The sequence below is a fragment of the Orcinus orca genome, chromosome 2 (genome assembly GCF_937001465.1).
Source record: "Orcinus orca chromosome 2, mOrcOrc1.1, whole genome shotgun sequence".
Classification (NCBI taxonomy): domain Eukaryota; kingdom Metazoa; phylum Chordata; class Mammalia; order Artiodactyla; family Delphinidae; genus Orcinus; species Orcinus orca.
The window spans coordinates 59,785,947-59,804,998 of NC_064560.1; the positions used below are offsets into that span (position 1 = coordinate 59,785,947).

General features: G+C 43.5%; 2 protein-coding genes across 15 annotated transcripts in view; both read right to left on the reverse strand.

The window, feature by feature from the left end:
- The window catches only part of SH3GL3 (SH3 domain containing GRB2 like 3, endophilin A3), a 288,846-nt gene that overhangs the window by 36,087 nt on the left and 233,707 nt on the right, over positions 1-19,052 (reverse strand). For 13 of the 14 annotated variants that reach the window (XM_049706874.1, XM_033402955.2, XM_033402954.2 and 10 more), the window contains 4 exons: positions 18,916-18,988; positions 16,181-16,324; positions 8,446-8,579; positions 4,262-4,420 (listed from right to left, as the gene is read on the reverse strand). In XM_049706874.1, coding sequence (XP_049562831.1) covers positions 4,262-4,420; positions 8,446-8,579; positions 16,181-16,324; positions 18,916-18,988 — 510 coding nt within the window. The remainder of the gene's footprint in view (positions 1-4,261; positions 4,421-8,445; positions 8,580-16,180; positions 16,325-18,915; positions 18,989-19,052) is intronic. The other variant, XM_033402961.2, reaches the window with a different exon arrangement.
- Positions 13,932-15,513, reverse strand: LOC101280334 (ubiquitin-like modifier-activating enzyme 5). The gene is given in 3 exon segments (XM_012536181.3): positions 13,932-14,498; positions 14,500-15,032; positions 15,034-15,513. Coding segments are annotated over 3 exon segments (1,212 nt in total). The 5' UTR covers positions 15,229-15,513; the 3' UTR covers positions 13,932-14,014.

A 19,052-nucleotide genomic window follows, 5' to 3' on the forward strand; every position in this document is an offset into this window, starting at 1 on the left:
GCGTGTAGAGTAGGAAGCTACTCAGCTCTGGACAAGAGGTGACGTGATGCTCAAGGGCTCCAATCCAGCACTTACTGACAAGACCCCGAAAGACGACAGCATGGCGCCAAAGGAGACCCTCCTCTTTGATTACCCCATCCCCAACTCTGCCAAAAATAGGTAGAAAAACAGATGCCACTTTCCCTTAGGAATGAATGTTGGAGTAAACAACTCAGGGCCTTCTCACCACCCCTTCTTTCCACGTGACAGGAGGAGGAGTGATCCGTCCAATTGGTGAGATTAGGGGACCCTGACACCCAGGGCGACCGGACCCTGTGCTGGAAAAGCAAGAGGGGCCTGGCCCTGGGGTCTGTATTCTTGAAGAAAGTGGGTTTGTGAAGCTGCTTTTCTGCTCTGCCCACCTCACTCTCCCTGAAGGTGGCTCTAAGGTCTAGACGAGGTCTGGAGTAAGTAGTTGGAGGCCAGTGTGGACCCAGGCCCAAGCTGCCCACTCGATTTTCCAGATGGTCCTGTCCTCTAGGCAGGAGGCTGGTTTGTCATGCTTGTTTGGCTGCCCTGTTTGTCTCTCAGTTGGGAGAATGCAGATGTGAGGACAGATGAACAACCACATCCTGGAAACCTCTAGAAAATCCTAGGAAGAGTTGCATGATCTGCATTTGGAGACCCGGGAAAGACCAAGCCTGTTAGTTCCGGTTGGAGTTCTCACATCAGACAGATCTCTGGCAGACAGATTTTGTAGGCAGTATCTGGTGAAGCTTTTCTCGTGTCTTAGCCAGGGCTATAGGACGTGAGGGCTGGAGAAGATACCGCCTGTTGCCTGGAGAGCGAGACTTTGGGGTTTGCATTGTTAGTGCCAGACAGAGTTGGGCAGGTGGCCCCAGAGCTTCAGACACGCCACCTCAGATGGTCTCCCTTCCTTCACGCTACTCTGCGTTTCACTTTCTCTTTGGAGGGAACACTTGCAAGCCCTTTCCCCAGTCCAGCTTCACTCCTCCTCCTGTGGATGAGATCGAGGAATGCTCATTCATTAGTAGGATGAGTTCTCTGCTCTGCATGGCCAGAGGCCGTGGGTCTCAGCCTGTGTCTGGGTGTGAGTCAGGCTGGCTCTGCACCGGGGAGGCTTTTGCCAATGAGGGTGCAATGAGCAGAGACTGCAATCGGGACGTGGGTTGGCCATGCCATCCCCTCCAACACAGGTGACCAGGAGGCCTGTATCTTACAGTCATTGGGTGTTCTCATCAGTTGAAAGGGCTTCCCCTTGATTCCAATCTGGTTTTTGTGTCAATTCCTCAATCAGTCAGAACCCAAAAGGATGATCAGTTCTGACGGATACCCCAAACCTGTAGCCCACAATGAGATAAGCATGTCCCACTTGTGTTTGGAGAAAGTGCCAGGGCCTCTGCTGCCTGCCACCATGTCCCTGAGGCCACGTGTTTGACAGAGTCTGTCCTCAAGAAGCAGGCATATACCTGGTCTCTAGCAGGTACCAGGTCAGGTGGAATGTCCAATCCATTGGGCAAAGGCAGGGCCTGCAGACCCACTGTGTTTAATCTGGGAATTAGACAGATCCCAGCCATCTTTAGTTCCTGGATGAAAACCCAGCCATCACCAGCCATGCTGAAGCACAGCTCTTCATTCAGAGCTCCCTCACCATGAAAAAAGCAGACATGGATACAAAAGTCTGAGTGACGAAGGATGGACATGAGGTTGGTGACCCAGAGGGAGCAGGAAGGCAGGGTTCTGTGAGCTGCAGAGCCACTGGGCCTGGCCTGGTGGCTGGAGAAGGGCCAAGGACAGGCCTGAGGGTTCAAAGCATGCCTCATCCCACCATGTATTGCTTCTTTGTCTTTCCCCTGAGAAGTCACACCCACTATTTATCCCCAAGCACCAGGCAGTTTCAGTATTAGCATGTCAGGTCCAAGGGGAGCTGGAGAACATTTTCTAGACCTTGCCTCATCAACAGGACTGCCAGACCACCTGGATATGGCCAGACACTGCCATGGGAAAAGACAAGGTTGTCCCTCTCTAGGTCTACTTGCTGTTACCCCAAGAAGAGAAAGAAGGCAGTCTTCTGGAGCTTCCACGATACCTTGTGAGTCTCCTCAACTATAAACCTGGGAGGGGCAAAGGTAAGAGCAGCCTCCCTATCATAAGTCACTCAGTAAATGGTAGCTTTCGTCACTGTCATCCTCGTCTCACCACCATCAGTCTCCTTCGCAATGCCATTATCTTGAGAATCAGCAACCACAGCACGCAGGGTAACCACTACAGTTGAAAATGGCGCTAGGAAAGGTGGGAAGAGAAAGAGGTGGAGCCTACTTCCAAGGCAGCCTTTGAAAGTCCTCCACCGTTTCATTATTCTGATCTCCTCCCATCTCAATGGCCAGTTTCCATGGCTGCCAGTGAAAGACGTGGACCCAGGCCCTAAAATGAGGGAGCAGCCCATGCTCCTCAGAGCTGAATGAAGGCACCCCCCACCCACCCCAGGAAACTTTAGGGGAAACACTGCAATTCATGCCTCTGCAGGGCCAACACCAGGACCTCCGTGGGGCTTGAGTTATAAGCTAGCTCTTACTTCTCCCAGGGTGGGGTGGGCAGGGGTTAACTCATTTGTGACAAGCAGAACACTGTCAACAGATGGACAAATGACTGAGTTCTTATAAGGAAGGGATCATTTCTCATTTTGACTGATACTGAAGGGAAACGGAGGTCTCTTGAGTCAACTGCCAAGACCAGAGCAACTGAGACAGGCCTCCCTGATGGAGTACTTTGCAATAGCTCAACACAGATCATGAATAAAGGTCATGAATAAAGCGCGTGGGTTCGACAGCACGTCTGACACATGAGATTCAACCTCAGAGTTTAAATCTACCTCTAAAGTACCCAGGACTGGAAGGGCAATGTTTGCTGCAGCCTGATAAGGAATACGTGCATCTGATACCTCACACTTGAAAAAATCAAATATGGCAATCCAAGACAAAACCAAACCAAATGGCCTATTGCTCGGGGATAATTTCAAGGAAGTTTCTATTTTTAAGGGAAAGCAAACAGCAAAGAAAAACAGGGAAAACTGTCATCCCTCTTCCTGTTTCTCATAAGATGTAAAAGAAAAAAAACCTGGTAAGATATTTAAAGGAGAAGCATAATAGAATGCACTTTTTGGTACTGAGGTTTAATCATGGGGATTTCACATTGTTTCCTCCAGGGTTAATGTCTCGTCAACAGTGGACGTAATTCCCCCACAACACCACGGCAGATAAAAGGTGCTCAGTACGTTTGGTTTGACTTGACTTGAAAGATGCAAGACCTCAATGTACCTTTTAATCAATTATTAGAAGTGGAACACAGTGTTGCAGAAAAATAAACCCTCTGACTTGTTCCAACAGGTTTGAAAGTCCAACAAACAGGTCCGAAGCTAATGCTGGGCTGAGGTGGCTCGTGGCATCACAGAAGCTGGACTTAGGGTGGGAACTCCAAACGGGGCAGGTGGCCAAGGGCTCTTCCCATCAGGCAGTAAAAAATGCCAAGTGACTTCTCATTGCCAAGGCAAAGAAGGGTGGCCTTCAGCCCTCACGGTGCCCACTTGGGGGTTACCATCCTCTTTAGTTACATTTAAGCTAACTTTACTTGGACAAATAAAATAAGAGCTGGTGGCAGGAGTCACGGTACGATAGGATGTTAGCATTTCTGAGGGGTATGTGTCAAGACCTTCACAATCCCCAAGTTCACAAGCACCACTATGGTACAGCTGAAAAACTTAGGTCATGCTTTTATATCCCAAAGGTTCACTATGACAAGTAAAGGCATCAGAGAGCTGGGTGATGAGTGAGGCTCTCCCACTAGCCAAGAGAGCTGCTCCTCCTCAAACATCTGCCTCACTGAGCGCTCTTCACAGTCTTAGCAAAACTGCACATTACCACGTGACTTGGGCTTTCTATTCTCCTGCAAAACCACCAATGCTAGGGCCTCAAATACAAAGGCTGGTCTACGATGCACTTCTAAGACAACCCCACCTCCCCAGGGCCAACCCGAGCACATCTCTGAAGCAATTCCAGGATCAACAGGACTTCTCCAGATCTGAGATTTGAGCCAGGACTTGCTGGGTATCTGAAGCTATTTCTTAGGCAGGAGATAATGGTTATGGAAAATTCTGGAAACTGTGTAACAACTAAGGCTCCAGAGCTTCTCAACATGCTGACCCTCGTCATACAGTCAATGTTTTCATTCATATTAAAGTCTCCTGTTTGGTTTAAATACTTACATCATTTTCTAAAAAATTAAACATGCTTCTTTCAGCCAACTCCTTTGACTCTTCAAATTTTTCTACTGCTTGTCTGACTTCTTCATCTGGTATCTTACCTACTCGCTTCTTTTTATAATCGTAATCCAGGCGGCGGCCTTCCAGCTTTTTCAGGTGGTGCTAAGAGACAAAGGGGTCCTTCAGAGAACTGTGATGCTCAAACACAGCACAAAGAAATATTCAGCATTTCTGTGAAAATAGTCATTGCTTTTTCTTGGCATAAATTCTAGGGGGCAGGATCCCATCTTACACTTCTTTTGCATGCACTCATCATCTATTAGAGGCTCCCTTCACTGCCGGTCTACAAGGGATATTTGTGGAATGAATGAATGGGTAGACGGATGGATGGATGGATGGATGGAAGACAATGAATGAGTGTCTATATGGAACATAAGGATGCAGTATCAGTATGCAGATTAATTTTCCAAGGTTCTCTATAGGACCCCTCACTTAGGCTCCATTAATGTCCAGATAATTTCCAACCAAATTAACTATATCCAAAAAAAGTATGTTTCTTTTGGTACTACTGTCAACTCCTCACTAAGAAGTAGATTATAAAAACACAAATTTCTAGTATCCTCTAGAATACTTATGCATCTTCCATAAAGTTCCCAAACAATTACAGAACAAGTTGAATAAATGCCCTCGATGAATGTGATACAGAGGACAGATGCTCACAGGCAACCTCTGAAATGATGGAATTTCTTTTGAAAAATATGATCTCTTTAACAAAGTAAAACAAGTATAAATATTAGAGGTGTCCATTCGTGGAATGCAGTGCCTTGTGTGGTAGTAAGTTTCCCATCACAGTTTGTGTTCAAGTAGAGGGATCCCATGTCAGAAATACTATAGAAGGGATAACCGCACAGGGCAAGGGAGTTTATGACCATAACCCCTGGAAAACAGATATTTGATATTGAAAGTGTATGTGAAAACAGATTGTCCCACTGAAGCACGTGGGTAACTTGACTATTCTTTTTAGTGGGAAGCACTGGTTCTAACCTCCACAATGATTGGGTGAAGAGTATATAGGACAAAAAGTCAGAATCATCTCTCTTCTGACACGTTCTTCTGACTCTGGGCAAGTCTCTGAATCCCTCTGTGCCTCCACATATGTGGCTGTGAACGGGCACAACCAGGCTTAGTCTGGCTACATATGGGTGACAAAACATTTATAGAACCTTTGAGTCCACAAGACCTTGTACAGATATGTCAGTCATGTGTTAAATGAATAGGCTCTCCACTCCAGATGTCCAAGATATATAGAGCACAGTTGAGACTATGAAAAGCCTTCTGAATATTAGACTCTTTAATTCTTGATCATCTATAGGATTTAAGTTTAAATTTATACAGTTTCTCTATCAAACCAGAGTTGAAGAACAAGAGACACCATTTAGAAAATTATTTTTTTGCATAGGGAGAAACATTTAAGGATATGTGTATTTTGTACATTTCTCCCACTCACTGCTCAGGATCCACATTGGTGTCCATGACTAGCTACCCTACTGAACCAGGTCAAGTGGAAGAGCAATGTCGTCCAGTGGACTTTCTGTACAGCTTTCTTCAAGGTCAGCAGCACAAGAAGAAATGGCATATGATGTATTTCAGCAAAGGAGGTATTTGGTTCTAAGGTTCTGCATTTGGGAAAGATGTTTTGGCATCCCCGCAACACAGAATGTCTCTTCTCTAGAATCTTCTGTTCAATAATAATCTGTGAGCACAAAGGCTGCGCTAGTCATGCAAAAGTGAACAAAACATGCCTCCTTACGCCAAAGCACTTGCTGCTAAACAATAGAAAAAGAGAAGCAGTGATGCTCACAGCACAGGAGGCACAGAAGGAGCACCTGACTAAGCCGGGGAGAGAACAAGAGCTTCCCCAAGGACCGAACATCTGAGCTGAGATCTGCAACGTGAGATGACTTAGCCAGGAGAAGGTGGAAAAGGAGAAAGACAAAGAATAAAAAGAGAGCACAAAGCAAAACACCCCCTGGGGACTGTAAGTAATTCATTGAGGCCTGGCAGAGAGTTCAAGTGGGAAGGGGTGAGCGATCAACCCATAGAGAGAAGGAGGGGCCAGGAATTAGGGACTACGGTGCTGGATCTTTACCCCCAAAGTCAGTGGGCAGCTACTGGGGGCTTGTACCTTAGGAAGACTCTGGCTGTGGTGTGGAGAGTGGACTGGAGGGGCCGAGATGTGAAGCCGGGAGTCAAGGGCTGCTGTGCTGATGGGTTTAAACGTTAACCCGAAGAAGTCTATAGAGAGAAAGGGGAAGAAGGGAGATTCCGGAGAGAGGATGCCGGATGTGGCAAAGGCCCTGAGGAGATGAGGATAATGGACTCTGGGGCCCAGTGGAGGACTGGCCTGAGGGGAAGAGGGTAATGGGAGTAAGGAGTTGAGGAGGGTGCTGGGGGGGGGGGGGGAGGCTGGGGGGGGGGGTCGGGTAGCAGAATATCCTGGGAGTTCCTGAATAGTTGCTTTCATTTTTCTTTCAACCTTCCTGAATTCCCCTCCATAGCCTTTGGTTTTGGTGTAAATTCTAAATGCCTATACGGGCATCCAGGACTTTCCATTAGGAAGCTCTGGAATAGGGCCCAAGTATTTGCATTTCTAACATGTGATGCTGATGCTGCTTAGGGACCACACCATGAGAATCTGGGCCTGAAGAAAGGAAAAGGGGACATCCCCAAGGCTTGGATGACTTCCAAGCTGGTCCAGGCTGCATTCAGATCATTCCTCAAGGCACCACCAGGAAAGTCTTCTGGGCAGCTTCTCCAGGGGGTGCCCAAAGAAGGTCCCGATGCAGCCTGTCCCTCCAGAGTAGAAGTCCCTGGCAGGGTAGAAGTCTCAAGACTGTTTCTGCATATCTGCAAAAGCACCAGCAAGCAAGTGGCATGTGATTACCTACAGGTCCCTGAAAGCTCCCATGTATGCTCTGGAGGGCCATTTTAACATTTTCCTGATACAAAATGTTGATTCCTAGGTACTGATCTCCTTAAGAAGTAATGGAAAATAACGATCACTAGTGCGACGTATCAAAAGACGCAGCTAGGGAGTGTTCTAATTCCATGTAGCTGTCCAGTAATACCCAGGACATGGAAGCAACCGAAGTGTCCATTGACAGATGAATGGATAAAGAAGATGTGGCACATATATACAATGGAATATTACTCAGCCATAAAAAGAAACGAAATTGAGTTATTTGTAGTGAGATGGATGGACCCAGAGTCTGTCAAACAGAGTGAAGTAAGTCAGAAAGAGAAAAACAAATACCATATGCTAACACATATATATGGAATCTAAAAAAACAAGTTCTGAAGAACCTAGGGGGCAGGACAGGAATAAAGACGTAGACATAGAGAATGGACTCGAGGACACAGGGAGGGGGAAAGGTAAGCTGGGATGAAGTGAAAGAGTGGCATGGACTTATAAATACTACCAAATGTAAAATAGATAGCTAGTGGGAAGCAGCCACATAGCACAGGGAGATCAGCTTGGTGCTTTGTGACCACCTAGAGGGGTGTGATAGGGAGGGTGGGAGGCATATGCACGAGGGAAGGGATATGGGGATATATGTATATGTATAGCTGATTCACTTTGTTATACAGCAGAAACTAACACATCATTGTAAAGCAATTATACTCCAATAAAGATGCTAAAAAGAAGATGCAGCTAGTATGGTATGATTTTGATAATCAAAAATCCAATACACGGAATTCAGTGGCAGTCCAGTGGTTAGGACTCTGTGCTTTCACTGCTGATGGTCCGGGTTCGATCCCTGGTCGGGGAATTAAGATCCCACAAGCCGTGGGGTGTGGCAAAAAAAAAAAGGTATTAAAAAATAAAGATTGCTTTTAAAAAAATCCAGTACAAAGTTATGCAGTCATTTTGTTATGTGAGAAATGACTGTAGAAATATGTATCTTGAACTTGGCTTCTAGCTGACTTCAATAAGGTACAAAATCAAGGGCTAATTGATCCTGGGACTCTTTCCCAATGAGCCAAGTAAACATAACTGAGTTATTTTTTTACCACCCACAATAAGATGATGCTTTCACTGAGTTGCTATAGAAATGTTCTAATGATTTTAAATAGTATAAACATCATACTAAATAGCAACAGGCAGATTTATAGCCTAGAAAACTTACCCCAATCTCTTTTAAATCTTTGTCTTGTAGTAACTGAAGTGGATCAATAAAAGTTTGCTTTACATTAATATCAAGGGAGTCTTTCACCTCAGCCATTAGCTTCATGGATTCGCCAACTTCTATCAACGCATTGCCTTCAATAGAAAATACAAATAAAAAAGGTTCTTTAGCAGACCTAACTCTAAGTTAACAGTGATATTTATGTAATTTTTTCCCAAAAGTTTGTGATGATCAATGGTGTGTAACAAGGTCCTCAACTCTGGGACCTTTGAATCTTGACCCAGAGAAAAGAAAATGTAAAAACGAGAAAGTCTTTCTAAATATTTTCCACATTTTCCTTACTACTTCTGCACTTTCTCCACCGCATAGAATAAAACTCTTGAGGCTCAGACAGACTGAGGCACTTACCGTATCAGCCACTAGATGGGGTTAAAGCTTCTTTTTTTAAACTGGTAGTTTTGTGAACTGGCACCAAGGGTTCCTTAGAGGCGCAAGAACAAAATCCGTCTTTGTAAACAATCAAAGGATTCATTCATCAGGGGTTAAGTATTAACCAGTAAAGATTACAACAGAAATAAATGAACAAAACCTCATCTCAGCTTCTAGCTGCTAGGTCTTCTTGAGGCCACTCCTTGTATTCTTGAGATGGTTCTAAGTTTCCCTACCCCTTCTGATGTCAAAGAAAGTCTGGCAGTGTCACACAGGACAGCCTTTCAGCAGGGTGGGAAGGGTCTGCTCTTGCAGTGAGGTCCAGGCCAGCCATGCCAGACTTGGGCAGCGATGGGCAGCTTTAGCTGGATTCAGTCCTGGTGTTCGGCACCCGCTAACCTGCGGTAATTTGAAAGCAGGCATTCTGGTAGCTGAGCACTATGAGGGTTGCAGGTTTTCTAGAAGACATCTCTGGGAAATGCTGCACTAAACTGAACGCTTTTTCCTGTAGTTGGGGTCTTCCAAATCAATCTCATAAAAAGTTAGAGCTTGGGGTCTCTCAACTCCCAGGCTTGAAGAAGACCTGAAATCCCAGCCCAAGAATTTGCATTTCTAGCTAATTCTGACCTTCAAGTTGTTTCACCTATAAGTCATAGGCACGTACAGTTTATTCATCTGTAAAACAGGGATAGCAATATCACCTCCCCACACTTTTTATTTTTTTTAAGGAATAGCATAGACAGTGTATGTCACAGGACCTTGCAAAATGTAAGTGGAAACCATTACTCCAAACCACAGCTGACCGAGACTCTGTTTTGGCGCGTGGGTAGCTTTGTTCCTCCTGGGAGGCTATGTCTCCTTAACTAACTCCCCAGAGTCTGGTTCTAACTCATTCTGAGATGGAAATGAGAACGTCCTTTCCTGGCCTGAGGACTCTTTCCTGCCCAGCTGGTCAGAAATGGAGGATATGGCTTCTGACCCCACTGCTCACTCTGCCACCAGTGCCCACACCCCAGAATGTCAGTTAATTTAGCTTTGACGAAAACATTTCTAAATATGTTTCTTACAAGGCGCCAAAGGTGACATTCTGAATATTAGCTGTCACCTCCATGGGTTTGATACCCCCTCTCCTTGCTCAAGATTCCAATTCCACGAGGACGTGGGACTCAGCCTCCACCAGTGGAGGTCTCTGCCCTTGAGGAAATTTCTGTGTGGCCCCAAGAAGAAAGCATCCGACAGCACAGTCTTTTCCTCAGAACAGCAAGCAACCCCTCTGCTCCTAATGCCCTCCTGATGTCAGCTCTCTCTCGCTGGGTACCTAGGAAGCTACCAAATTGTCTGCCCTTCAAATCCCCTGCCCTGTCACCTGCCCAGACGCACTGCAGGACTGTCCATGGATGTCAGGGCCTGCCTGGCGGTCTCTCCTGTTCCCTCCACTGGTCAGCCTTCAGGACAAGGAATAGGCCATCTTGGCCCCATTCACCCAGGAAATAAAATAAAATTCACATTATACTGCTCTGAAGGATACTGTTACCCTCTGTGACTAACTAGTGTTTTAACATATGGGATTTTTTTTTTAAGTTTTCAAAAGACTTTCCCCCCATTTTCCTAGATGAATGACTATGGCCTAATACCGGAATCGTCAATTTCCATATCTTGCTTTGCTACCACTACATGAGTAGCAAACGTGACAAATTCTCCCGGAAGATTTAACATATCAAATTCGACTCACACCCAATATAATTTATCAATTTAAAGTAATCTCAATCAAAATTTAATAAGGTTTTTGGGGATTCCCTGAGGGTCCAGTAGTTAGGACTCAGCGCTTTCACTACTAAGGGCCTGGGTTCAATCCCTGGTCGGGGAACTAAGATCCTACAAGCAAAAAAAAAAATTTAAAAAGTTTCTTGTTTTTTAGTAGAGGGGACTTAAAATGACTCTAAGTTTCATCTGGAAAAATAAAACAGATGAGTATGTCCATGAAATTTTTATAACATCTAGGGGAAATTTTAGTTAAATATATTAAAATATATTTTAAAATGACAATATTTAAAACAACATGACACTTGATCAAAACAGGGTACAGACCAAGAAAACAGAAGAGAAAGACCAGAAACAAACTTAAAATATATAAAATTTTATAACAAAAAAGTTATAGAAAATCAGCAGAAAAAGGTTGAACTTTTCAATAAAATGTTAGGGCAACTGGCTATGTATTTGTAAGAACACAAAATGAAAACCCTATTGCACAGTACTCATCCATTAAATTCAGGAGCTTGGGAATTTAAAGGTAAGAAAAGAAAACATATGTATGAAAATAAAAGTATAAATAAACATTTACACAGCTTATTAGTGAAGCGGGGAGGAGCGGAAAAGTTTTTCTAAACATGATACCAAAGCTATAAACCATAAAAGAAGACCAATGAGCACCACTAAATAAAAAGCAAATATCTTCTTCCATTAAAATGACCTCCACCTACAACATCAGAAGGTACATGCCTACCTGGGGCAAAACTTCATCAACGTATGAGACAGACAAAAAGCAAGTATCCTGACCACTGAAAAAGCTCATAAACCAGTAAGAAAAAAAAAAAAATGAACACCTTAATAGAAAAATAGGCAAAGGACACAGATATACAATTCACAAAGATGATGACAAACGTGAAAAAAAAAAATCTACCTCACACATAATCCAAAAAATAAAGTTAAAACAGCGCCCAGATATCAGTTTTATTTGCTATAAATCAAATTATCAGTTATTTAAAAGGAAACTAAAAAGACAATTCCCAGAGTTAGTACCTGTGCTGAGAAACACACTCTCATACCTTCCTGGCAGGAGTGTCAAAATGGTATAACCTTTCTGGAGGGTCATTTGGGACTATGCTTCAAACACCTGAAAAATCGGGCATACTCTTTTTTTTTTTTTTTTTTTCTGGTCAAGCACTAATGAGTTTATTTAGTAATGTAAAATCCAGTGATGATTAATTTTTCATAGCTGCCTACATATACAGGTTTTCATGGCATACAGATTGTCAAGAGAGCTCTCCAGGTTACAAAAGATACTTGTCACCAGATTTTTTCTGCTAAAATAATAACTTTAATGGAAGATATGACAAAAAAATTAGATAAGATTTGGTACAGTATAAGACACCAGCAGGGTACAGTGCCAAATTAAGAACAGAAAAAAGGTCTTTAGAAGATAGCAGGTTCTAATATGTATAACTGTTTCAATTTGTGTACTGAAACTAACACATATTGTAAATCAACCATACTCCAATAAAAATTGTTTAAAAAAAGGATAGTAGGTTCTAGCTATTTATCAAACTATATAAACCTATAAGTAAAGCCCTACCAAATTAGTGTACCAGAGGTACCAAATTTGTATACCAAAGGAGTGGGACTTAGAAAGATTGCATTTCTTTTTTGAAATTCAAAGCATCTCTAGGAACTAGAAAAGTTATTTTACAGATGACTACACTAAAATTTGAAACAACAAATGATCTACTAAGGCAACGTAAATATGTTTCAAGACTAGAAAAACTATCCCCATACTTTCCTGACATCACTCTAAACATAAGAATCACAGTATGCTAAAATCTCAAAGCTAATATATTAAACATATTTGATATTTGGGGCTTTCTGAAATTATTTTTAGAATTTTACTTTACAAGTGGGAAATGCACTTTTAATTTTTTAATGACATTTTCCTCCTAGAGATAGAATTTAGACATTTATATCTTTTCAGAGCAAAACAGTCATCAAAATAGGAGACTAGCATAGTACCAGCCTACAGATAATGGTTACACATGCATGTGTCTTTATTAGTCTCCAAACCATTAGGAATTTATTTCAAACAAGGTTCTCTAAGCCTTCATTATTGGTATGCAAAATCCAGAGAAAACCAGTTTATCAAATTACGACTTCGTGGTCACAATCAGGGAAAATGTTACTCTTCCCTGTGAAGAAATACATGTCAGTCATTGCAGAGGCAATTTAGACCTCTTTTATTGTCTCTTACCCAGGACAAACCTTTGCCAATATCTAATTACCCACGGAATCAAATTTAAATAAAATAAAGTATTAGAAGGTAGCCCATATGATGGGTATAATTTAGATGATCTTAGCCTAAATTTATCTTTTGCTCCTCAATAAAGCACACTGACTCAGATATACGTTCCACAGATGATATGCTTTTTCTTAATCAGTGCAGAAATAGAATTTGTACATCCTGAAAATATGTTTATCTGTCTATCCATGAAGAAAGCTTCCTCTTATTTGCCTCTGTCTTGCTTTGAATATATAATTCAGAGGTTTACAAACTTTTCCAATGACTGTATTTCAGCTTGTGTTTCATCAGGAAACATTTGAAAGGATGTTTTTATTTTACAGGTTTACTATTTGAAATTCATTATTGCTCAAGTTAGTAGTCATGGGCAGTTTTCCTGTAGAGAGCAATTCCAAACACAATGAGTAGATGCCTGCTGGCTCGAATCAATAGGTTGTACCTCTTGTCCTTTCCCTATATTTGACCACACACTATTCTGTTGTCCATGGCCTCAGGCAAATCAAATTGGTCCTTTCTTCCCACCCCTCCCAAAAGGCCAAAACAGTTCAATGGCTACGTTTTAAATAAGATTTATAACTGCCTGCAATAATCCTTTGAAGTTTTCTTACTAGAATGAAACATGAGTTTTAGGAGAGTTTCTGATTTAGTTGAAGCTGGGGGCGGGGCGGGGGGGGGTAGTAACAAGCAATAGTCACAGTATTTTTAAACAGTATAACAGGGCTTCCCTGGTGGCGCAGTGGTTGGGAGTCCGCCTGCCGATGCAGGGGACTCCGGTTCGTGCCCCGGTCCGGGAAGATCCCACATGCAGCAGAGCGGCTGGGCCCGTGAGCCACGGCCGCTGAGCCTGCGCATCCGGAGCCTGTGCTCCGCAACGGGAGAGGCCACAACAGTGAGAGGCCCGCATACAGCAAAAAAACAAAACAAAAAACAAAACAAAAAAAACAGTATAACAATTCAGTGAAGATTATACATCAACTGATGTTGCCCTAAGTTTTCTCAGTTTTAAATGATTTTTTTTTAATTGCTAGGGAACAGGTTTAGACACAGGAAATAAAATACAGGCCAGTCCATTATTTACATGCTCTTCATCTTGGCCATGAGGTCTTCCAAGCTTTCACCAGAATCTTCCACTGTTACTTCAGGTACAGAATCTTCTTGCTTTGGGGGAACTGTATATGCCACTGTAATTCCTTCAGGTAAGTCAGGAATTGGACCTGAAGAATTTCTCAGTTCCTCTTCTGAAACCTCAGGTACCAACTGAATACCACACTCATTGTCGTCATGTATTATCTCTTCCTCTTCTTGAACAACCTCCTGTGTGGGCAGTGCTGTTACCTTTTTCTTATATTCTTCCTGTTGCTTCCTACAATTTCTGTCATCACACTGAGGATTTGGCTTCATGGACATAGTAGGGAAAAAATCCTGCATTGCATTGTATCCAAGGTAAAAACTAACCGTACCAAAATTTAACAGAAACTTTAACACATTTTGTACCAAGATCCCAGCAACCACTCCCATAGTGGTAGGAAGACTGGCTGCACAAACACCTTCTCGTTTCAGTCTTCTCATCAATATTTGCAGCAACTACAAGTGGTGGAGTACACACAAAACAAGCAGATTCTCCAGGAATTATGAGCTGTATATGCCCTGAAACTGCATTTTCACTGACCCCAGACTCCATCCATGTTTGTCCAAGCTCATTACAAGCTGTATTTATTGTCATTCGAGCTTCAAAACTGTCCACACAGCTAAGAACTAGGTCAACAGGTTTTCCTTCTTCTAATCCACCATTACTTATTCTATTCATGAAACGTTCAAAGTTTTCTACTGTGGTTACATTGTAGTTGTGTACTTCAAAAAGAACACCAGGATTAATGTTCCTCAAAGTATGTTCTGCTGCTTGAACTTTACTTAATCCTGCTTGATGAGGTTGGAAGAAAAGTCTATTCATATTGGCCAGTTCCACCTTGTCATAGTCGAAGAGTAGCAATTTACCAATGCCACATCTTGTCAGCATTTCAGCAGTCACACTGCCAACTCCACCAACACCTACTATTGCTACAGCAAAGGTACGGATTTTCTCATAGTCACTTAACAATTCCCATTCGTTTCAATGCCATCAGGCAGCTGTAGGGGTTGGAATCCACCACTTCGGGGCTCATCTTTTCGACGCAGGCCCGACTGCCACCTCCATCGCCGCCCCCCAGGGCCCGGCGACTTCTCTCCTGGGCCAGTTCCCGCTCCGGCTCCTCGACCCACTGCTGCAGCCGCTCCACAGACTCGGCCATGGCTGCGACCCTGGCCGCCAGTGCTCCCAGCCCCGGTCGTCGACGTCGCCGCCGCCCCACACTGTTGGCCTGCTGGGCCCGCGAGGGGTATGTGAGGAGGCACCTCGCAACGGCCTTCCTAGCCCACAACCCTGAGGAAGCCCTCCCGGCGCCTCCCGGACTGACAATCTCCGCCGCTCCCGTGGGCCTCCCAGCCGGGCATACTCTTTACCCAGCAACTTCACTACCAGGAATTTCATCTAAGAACATAATCTTGGATATTCCCAAAGCTTTATCCATGAAAGTGCCTGTCGTAAATGCTATGTAATTTTTTTTTCACATAAAGAAGAAAAATCTAAATATCGTAAATGGGATTGATGGAACAAACGGTGGATACATGGACTATTATGCAGCCTTTAAAAACAATGTGGTAGAAGACTGTCTTATGACATGGACCATGCTACAGCCAGTGGGAAGAAGCAGATTACAAAAGGGAATTAGGGTATGTATACTATAACCCCATTTTAATTTTTTTAAAGGTGTATGTGAATATATATATGAGAATAAACAAAAGGTATAAAGGATATACATCAAAGTGTGTAATTGGGCCCATCACTGGGTAGGGAACTATGGGTGATGCTGGCATTTTCCTTTATTTTACTTGCCTATGTTTTCTAAACTTCCTGCGATAAACATGTATTACTTTTCTTTTAATTTTTATTTATTTATTTATATTTTGGCTGCGCCACTCGGCATGCAGGATCTTAGTTCCCCAACCAGGGATCGAACCCGCGCCCCCTGCATTGGAAGCACCAGGGTCTTAACCACTGGACCGCCAGGGAATTCCCGAACATGTATTGCTTTGATAATATGAAAAAAATAACAAGCGTTGTTAAGATGAAGGTTTTGTGCATAACCTAAAATCGACAAAGGATGCATTCTCAGCTCTCCCGGGTGATGTGGGAATACTCACCAAAAGCGGAGCCTTCCCCGAGCTCCTTCCCGTACTTCAGCATGCAGTCGCCCAGCAAGCCTTCCGTCTGTGGGTACCCCGTGGTTTTCACCTGTCCGCGGATCTTCGACACAGTGTTCAGCATTCCTAGCTTAGCTCTGTATGCTTAAAAACATTATCATTTGTAATTCCTTAAAATGGCACGGCGGAGTGACAGGTACATAGCATGTAACAAATGGGGCTGGAGAAATCAAGGTCGCCCTAGACAAAATGTCAGAGCCCTGAGACAGGAAGGTAACTTGTGTCACCAAGTTACTCGCATGGTTTTCTAGATTCTTAACCAGGGTGGGTGCTAAGGGCACTGTTGCACAAACGTGATGAAAAATAGAAATTATGGCGCACACTGTGGACTCCCAAACAATAGTAACCGGGGCTCTCATTACCCCACCCACAGCTCACTCACTGAGTCACACACTGACACCTGGGCAGACAAATTTTCCTGGGGACCAATTGCAAACTGACAACAGAATTGCTGAGGTGGGTGTTGCAAACCAACTGGTGGTTAACAGCCCCCCACCCCCAAGAGTGTATCCAGACTGATGATATTTAACTTCATGGTACAGGGCCACTGCGCTGCACACTCCTGTCTAGGAAGCCTAACCAGTAGGAGACAGATGCCCCCGTGGGGAACCGGAGTCTGTGTTGATGGTCCCTCAGGTGCAGCTCCACTCCTGGACCCAAGGGAAATGACAGGTGGCCACTAAGTCCTTTCTCTGACTTAGGCCATGAGTGTTTACTAATCCCAGCTCTGTGCAACACACCATGCTAATTACTGGGACTCCAGAGAGACCTAAGACAGCCTCTGACCTCAAGGAGCTCACAGTCTAGTTACTGGAAGGCAGAAAATACAAGATGTAATTATGCAAATAAAGTCTGATGTGGTGTACAGAAAGGAAAATATAACAATACGCTGAATAAAGATGGAAAGATGCCCCCAAAAGTGCAGAAATAGTGTAAGATGAAGAAGGGGGAATGCTTATTATGGTTTATAACCAACAGATAAAGAGTAGGCTGCTTTGACCAAAGAAGAAATTAATACAGGACCAATCAGAAAATACCTAGGGGGAAATGTGACTATGAACTGAACACCAAGCTAAGGATTTGGGAATTTATTCTGTAGGCTAGGTGGTGGGTGAGGTAATTTTAGGTTGTAAAAGGGTAAATTTTTATTGTCTTTTATTTTAATAATTACATATTTATTGTGCACGCAAAGCACCAAGGATCCTGTTAAAATGTAGAGTCTGATGCAGTCAGTCTGGGATGAGCCCAAGTTTCTGCATTTCCCACAGTCTCTCCGGGGATGCCGATCCTCCTGGGCCATGGACCACACTTCGAGTAGCAAAGTTTTAGACACTCACGGTGCCAGTCTTTTTGAATCTTGCCCACCTCATCCTTGAAGCACTTATCCTCCTGGTCCCCAGGCACACAGGCTTCACTCTCCCGCCACACAGACACACAGACACACACACCCACACACACACACACACACAGAGACACACAGACACACACACACACACACACACACACACACACACACACACACACACACTCTGCTCCTCTTCCCCACTGTCAGGGCGGGATGTGGGATGCAGCAGTCCTGTGACTGAGGGCCACTAAATGGAATGAGAGGCTGCTAGGCCTCCCTTCCTCCTCTCCAGGAATAACCAGAGGTGTCTGGCCAAGTGGACACTTTGGCCAGTACCTCCCTACCCCATTCCAGTGTCAGCTCATTGAGGGCAGGTTCCCTTCCAACTCAACCGTATATCCCAGGACCCAGGAAACCCCCTTGCCTAGAGGGAGCATTTGCTAAACATGTGCTGACTGATTCATCAGGAAAAGGGGACTTGTGTGGTTCAATCACGGATGAGGCCCAGGAAGAGATATATAATTATGCTTTTTAAAACTATAATCAGCTGTACAATTTTAAAGAATTCTATACCTGCCATCCTGCCTGGACATAATATTTTATTCAATGTATGTTTTTAAATTTATTTTCTAGATTTTCAGATGGTTGGATGTGTGCTGATTTCTACAGCCGAGGCAATCACGATAATTATGTGCAAATAATAAATTCATACAAAGTAAAGGCAGATTTGGAAAGCCACAGAATTCAAAGGTTGGACGCCCTCTATTGGTTTCTATAGTTTAGAACTTAGGAAAACTTCATCAAGGGATGCTGCTTCAATACCTAGGAGTGAAAAGACCTCCTGTCCAGAAGCTGCGGTAACACTGGACCTTCTCATGTTTCTCATGTTTATCATACCTCACTTCATCAGCATTTAAGCCATGAAGTGAAAGCCATTTCAAAGTCACAGGCACCGTTAGAACAGGATGGCAGAAATTTTTTTAAAAAAAAGAGGAAACAGCTGAATAAGAAAACATGGACAAAATATTTAGTGGGTTTCCGAAGCACCTCATAAAAAATGTCTTTGCTTAGCAGTGTCTTGCTGGTAAGACCAAGACTCCACCCAAATAACGTCACCATAGTTCACAGAAGTGTCTGTTCTGTTTGTCATCAGCTAGGATTCACTGCAACTACCTTTAGTCACTCAACTTAAAAAAACTGAATTTCATTATTCGGACACAGAGGACATTGTTTCTAGATCACGTCAACCATACGCTCGGTAAACCTAGATTATTAGAACCTGTGACAGCGAATGAACAATTGAATATTTCAAGACATTTTCTAACTTTACCTGGATTCGGCTGAAGATATTCTGTAGCTTTTGAAAGAATTTCTGCAACAGCTTTATTGGTAACGTCTATTTTCTTAAAAAAAGAGAAACACATGAAGATATTGGTAAATGACCAACACTGAATTCTACAGAAAAAC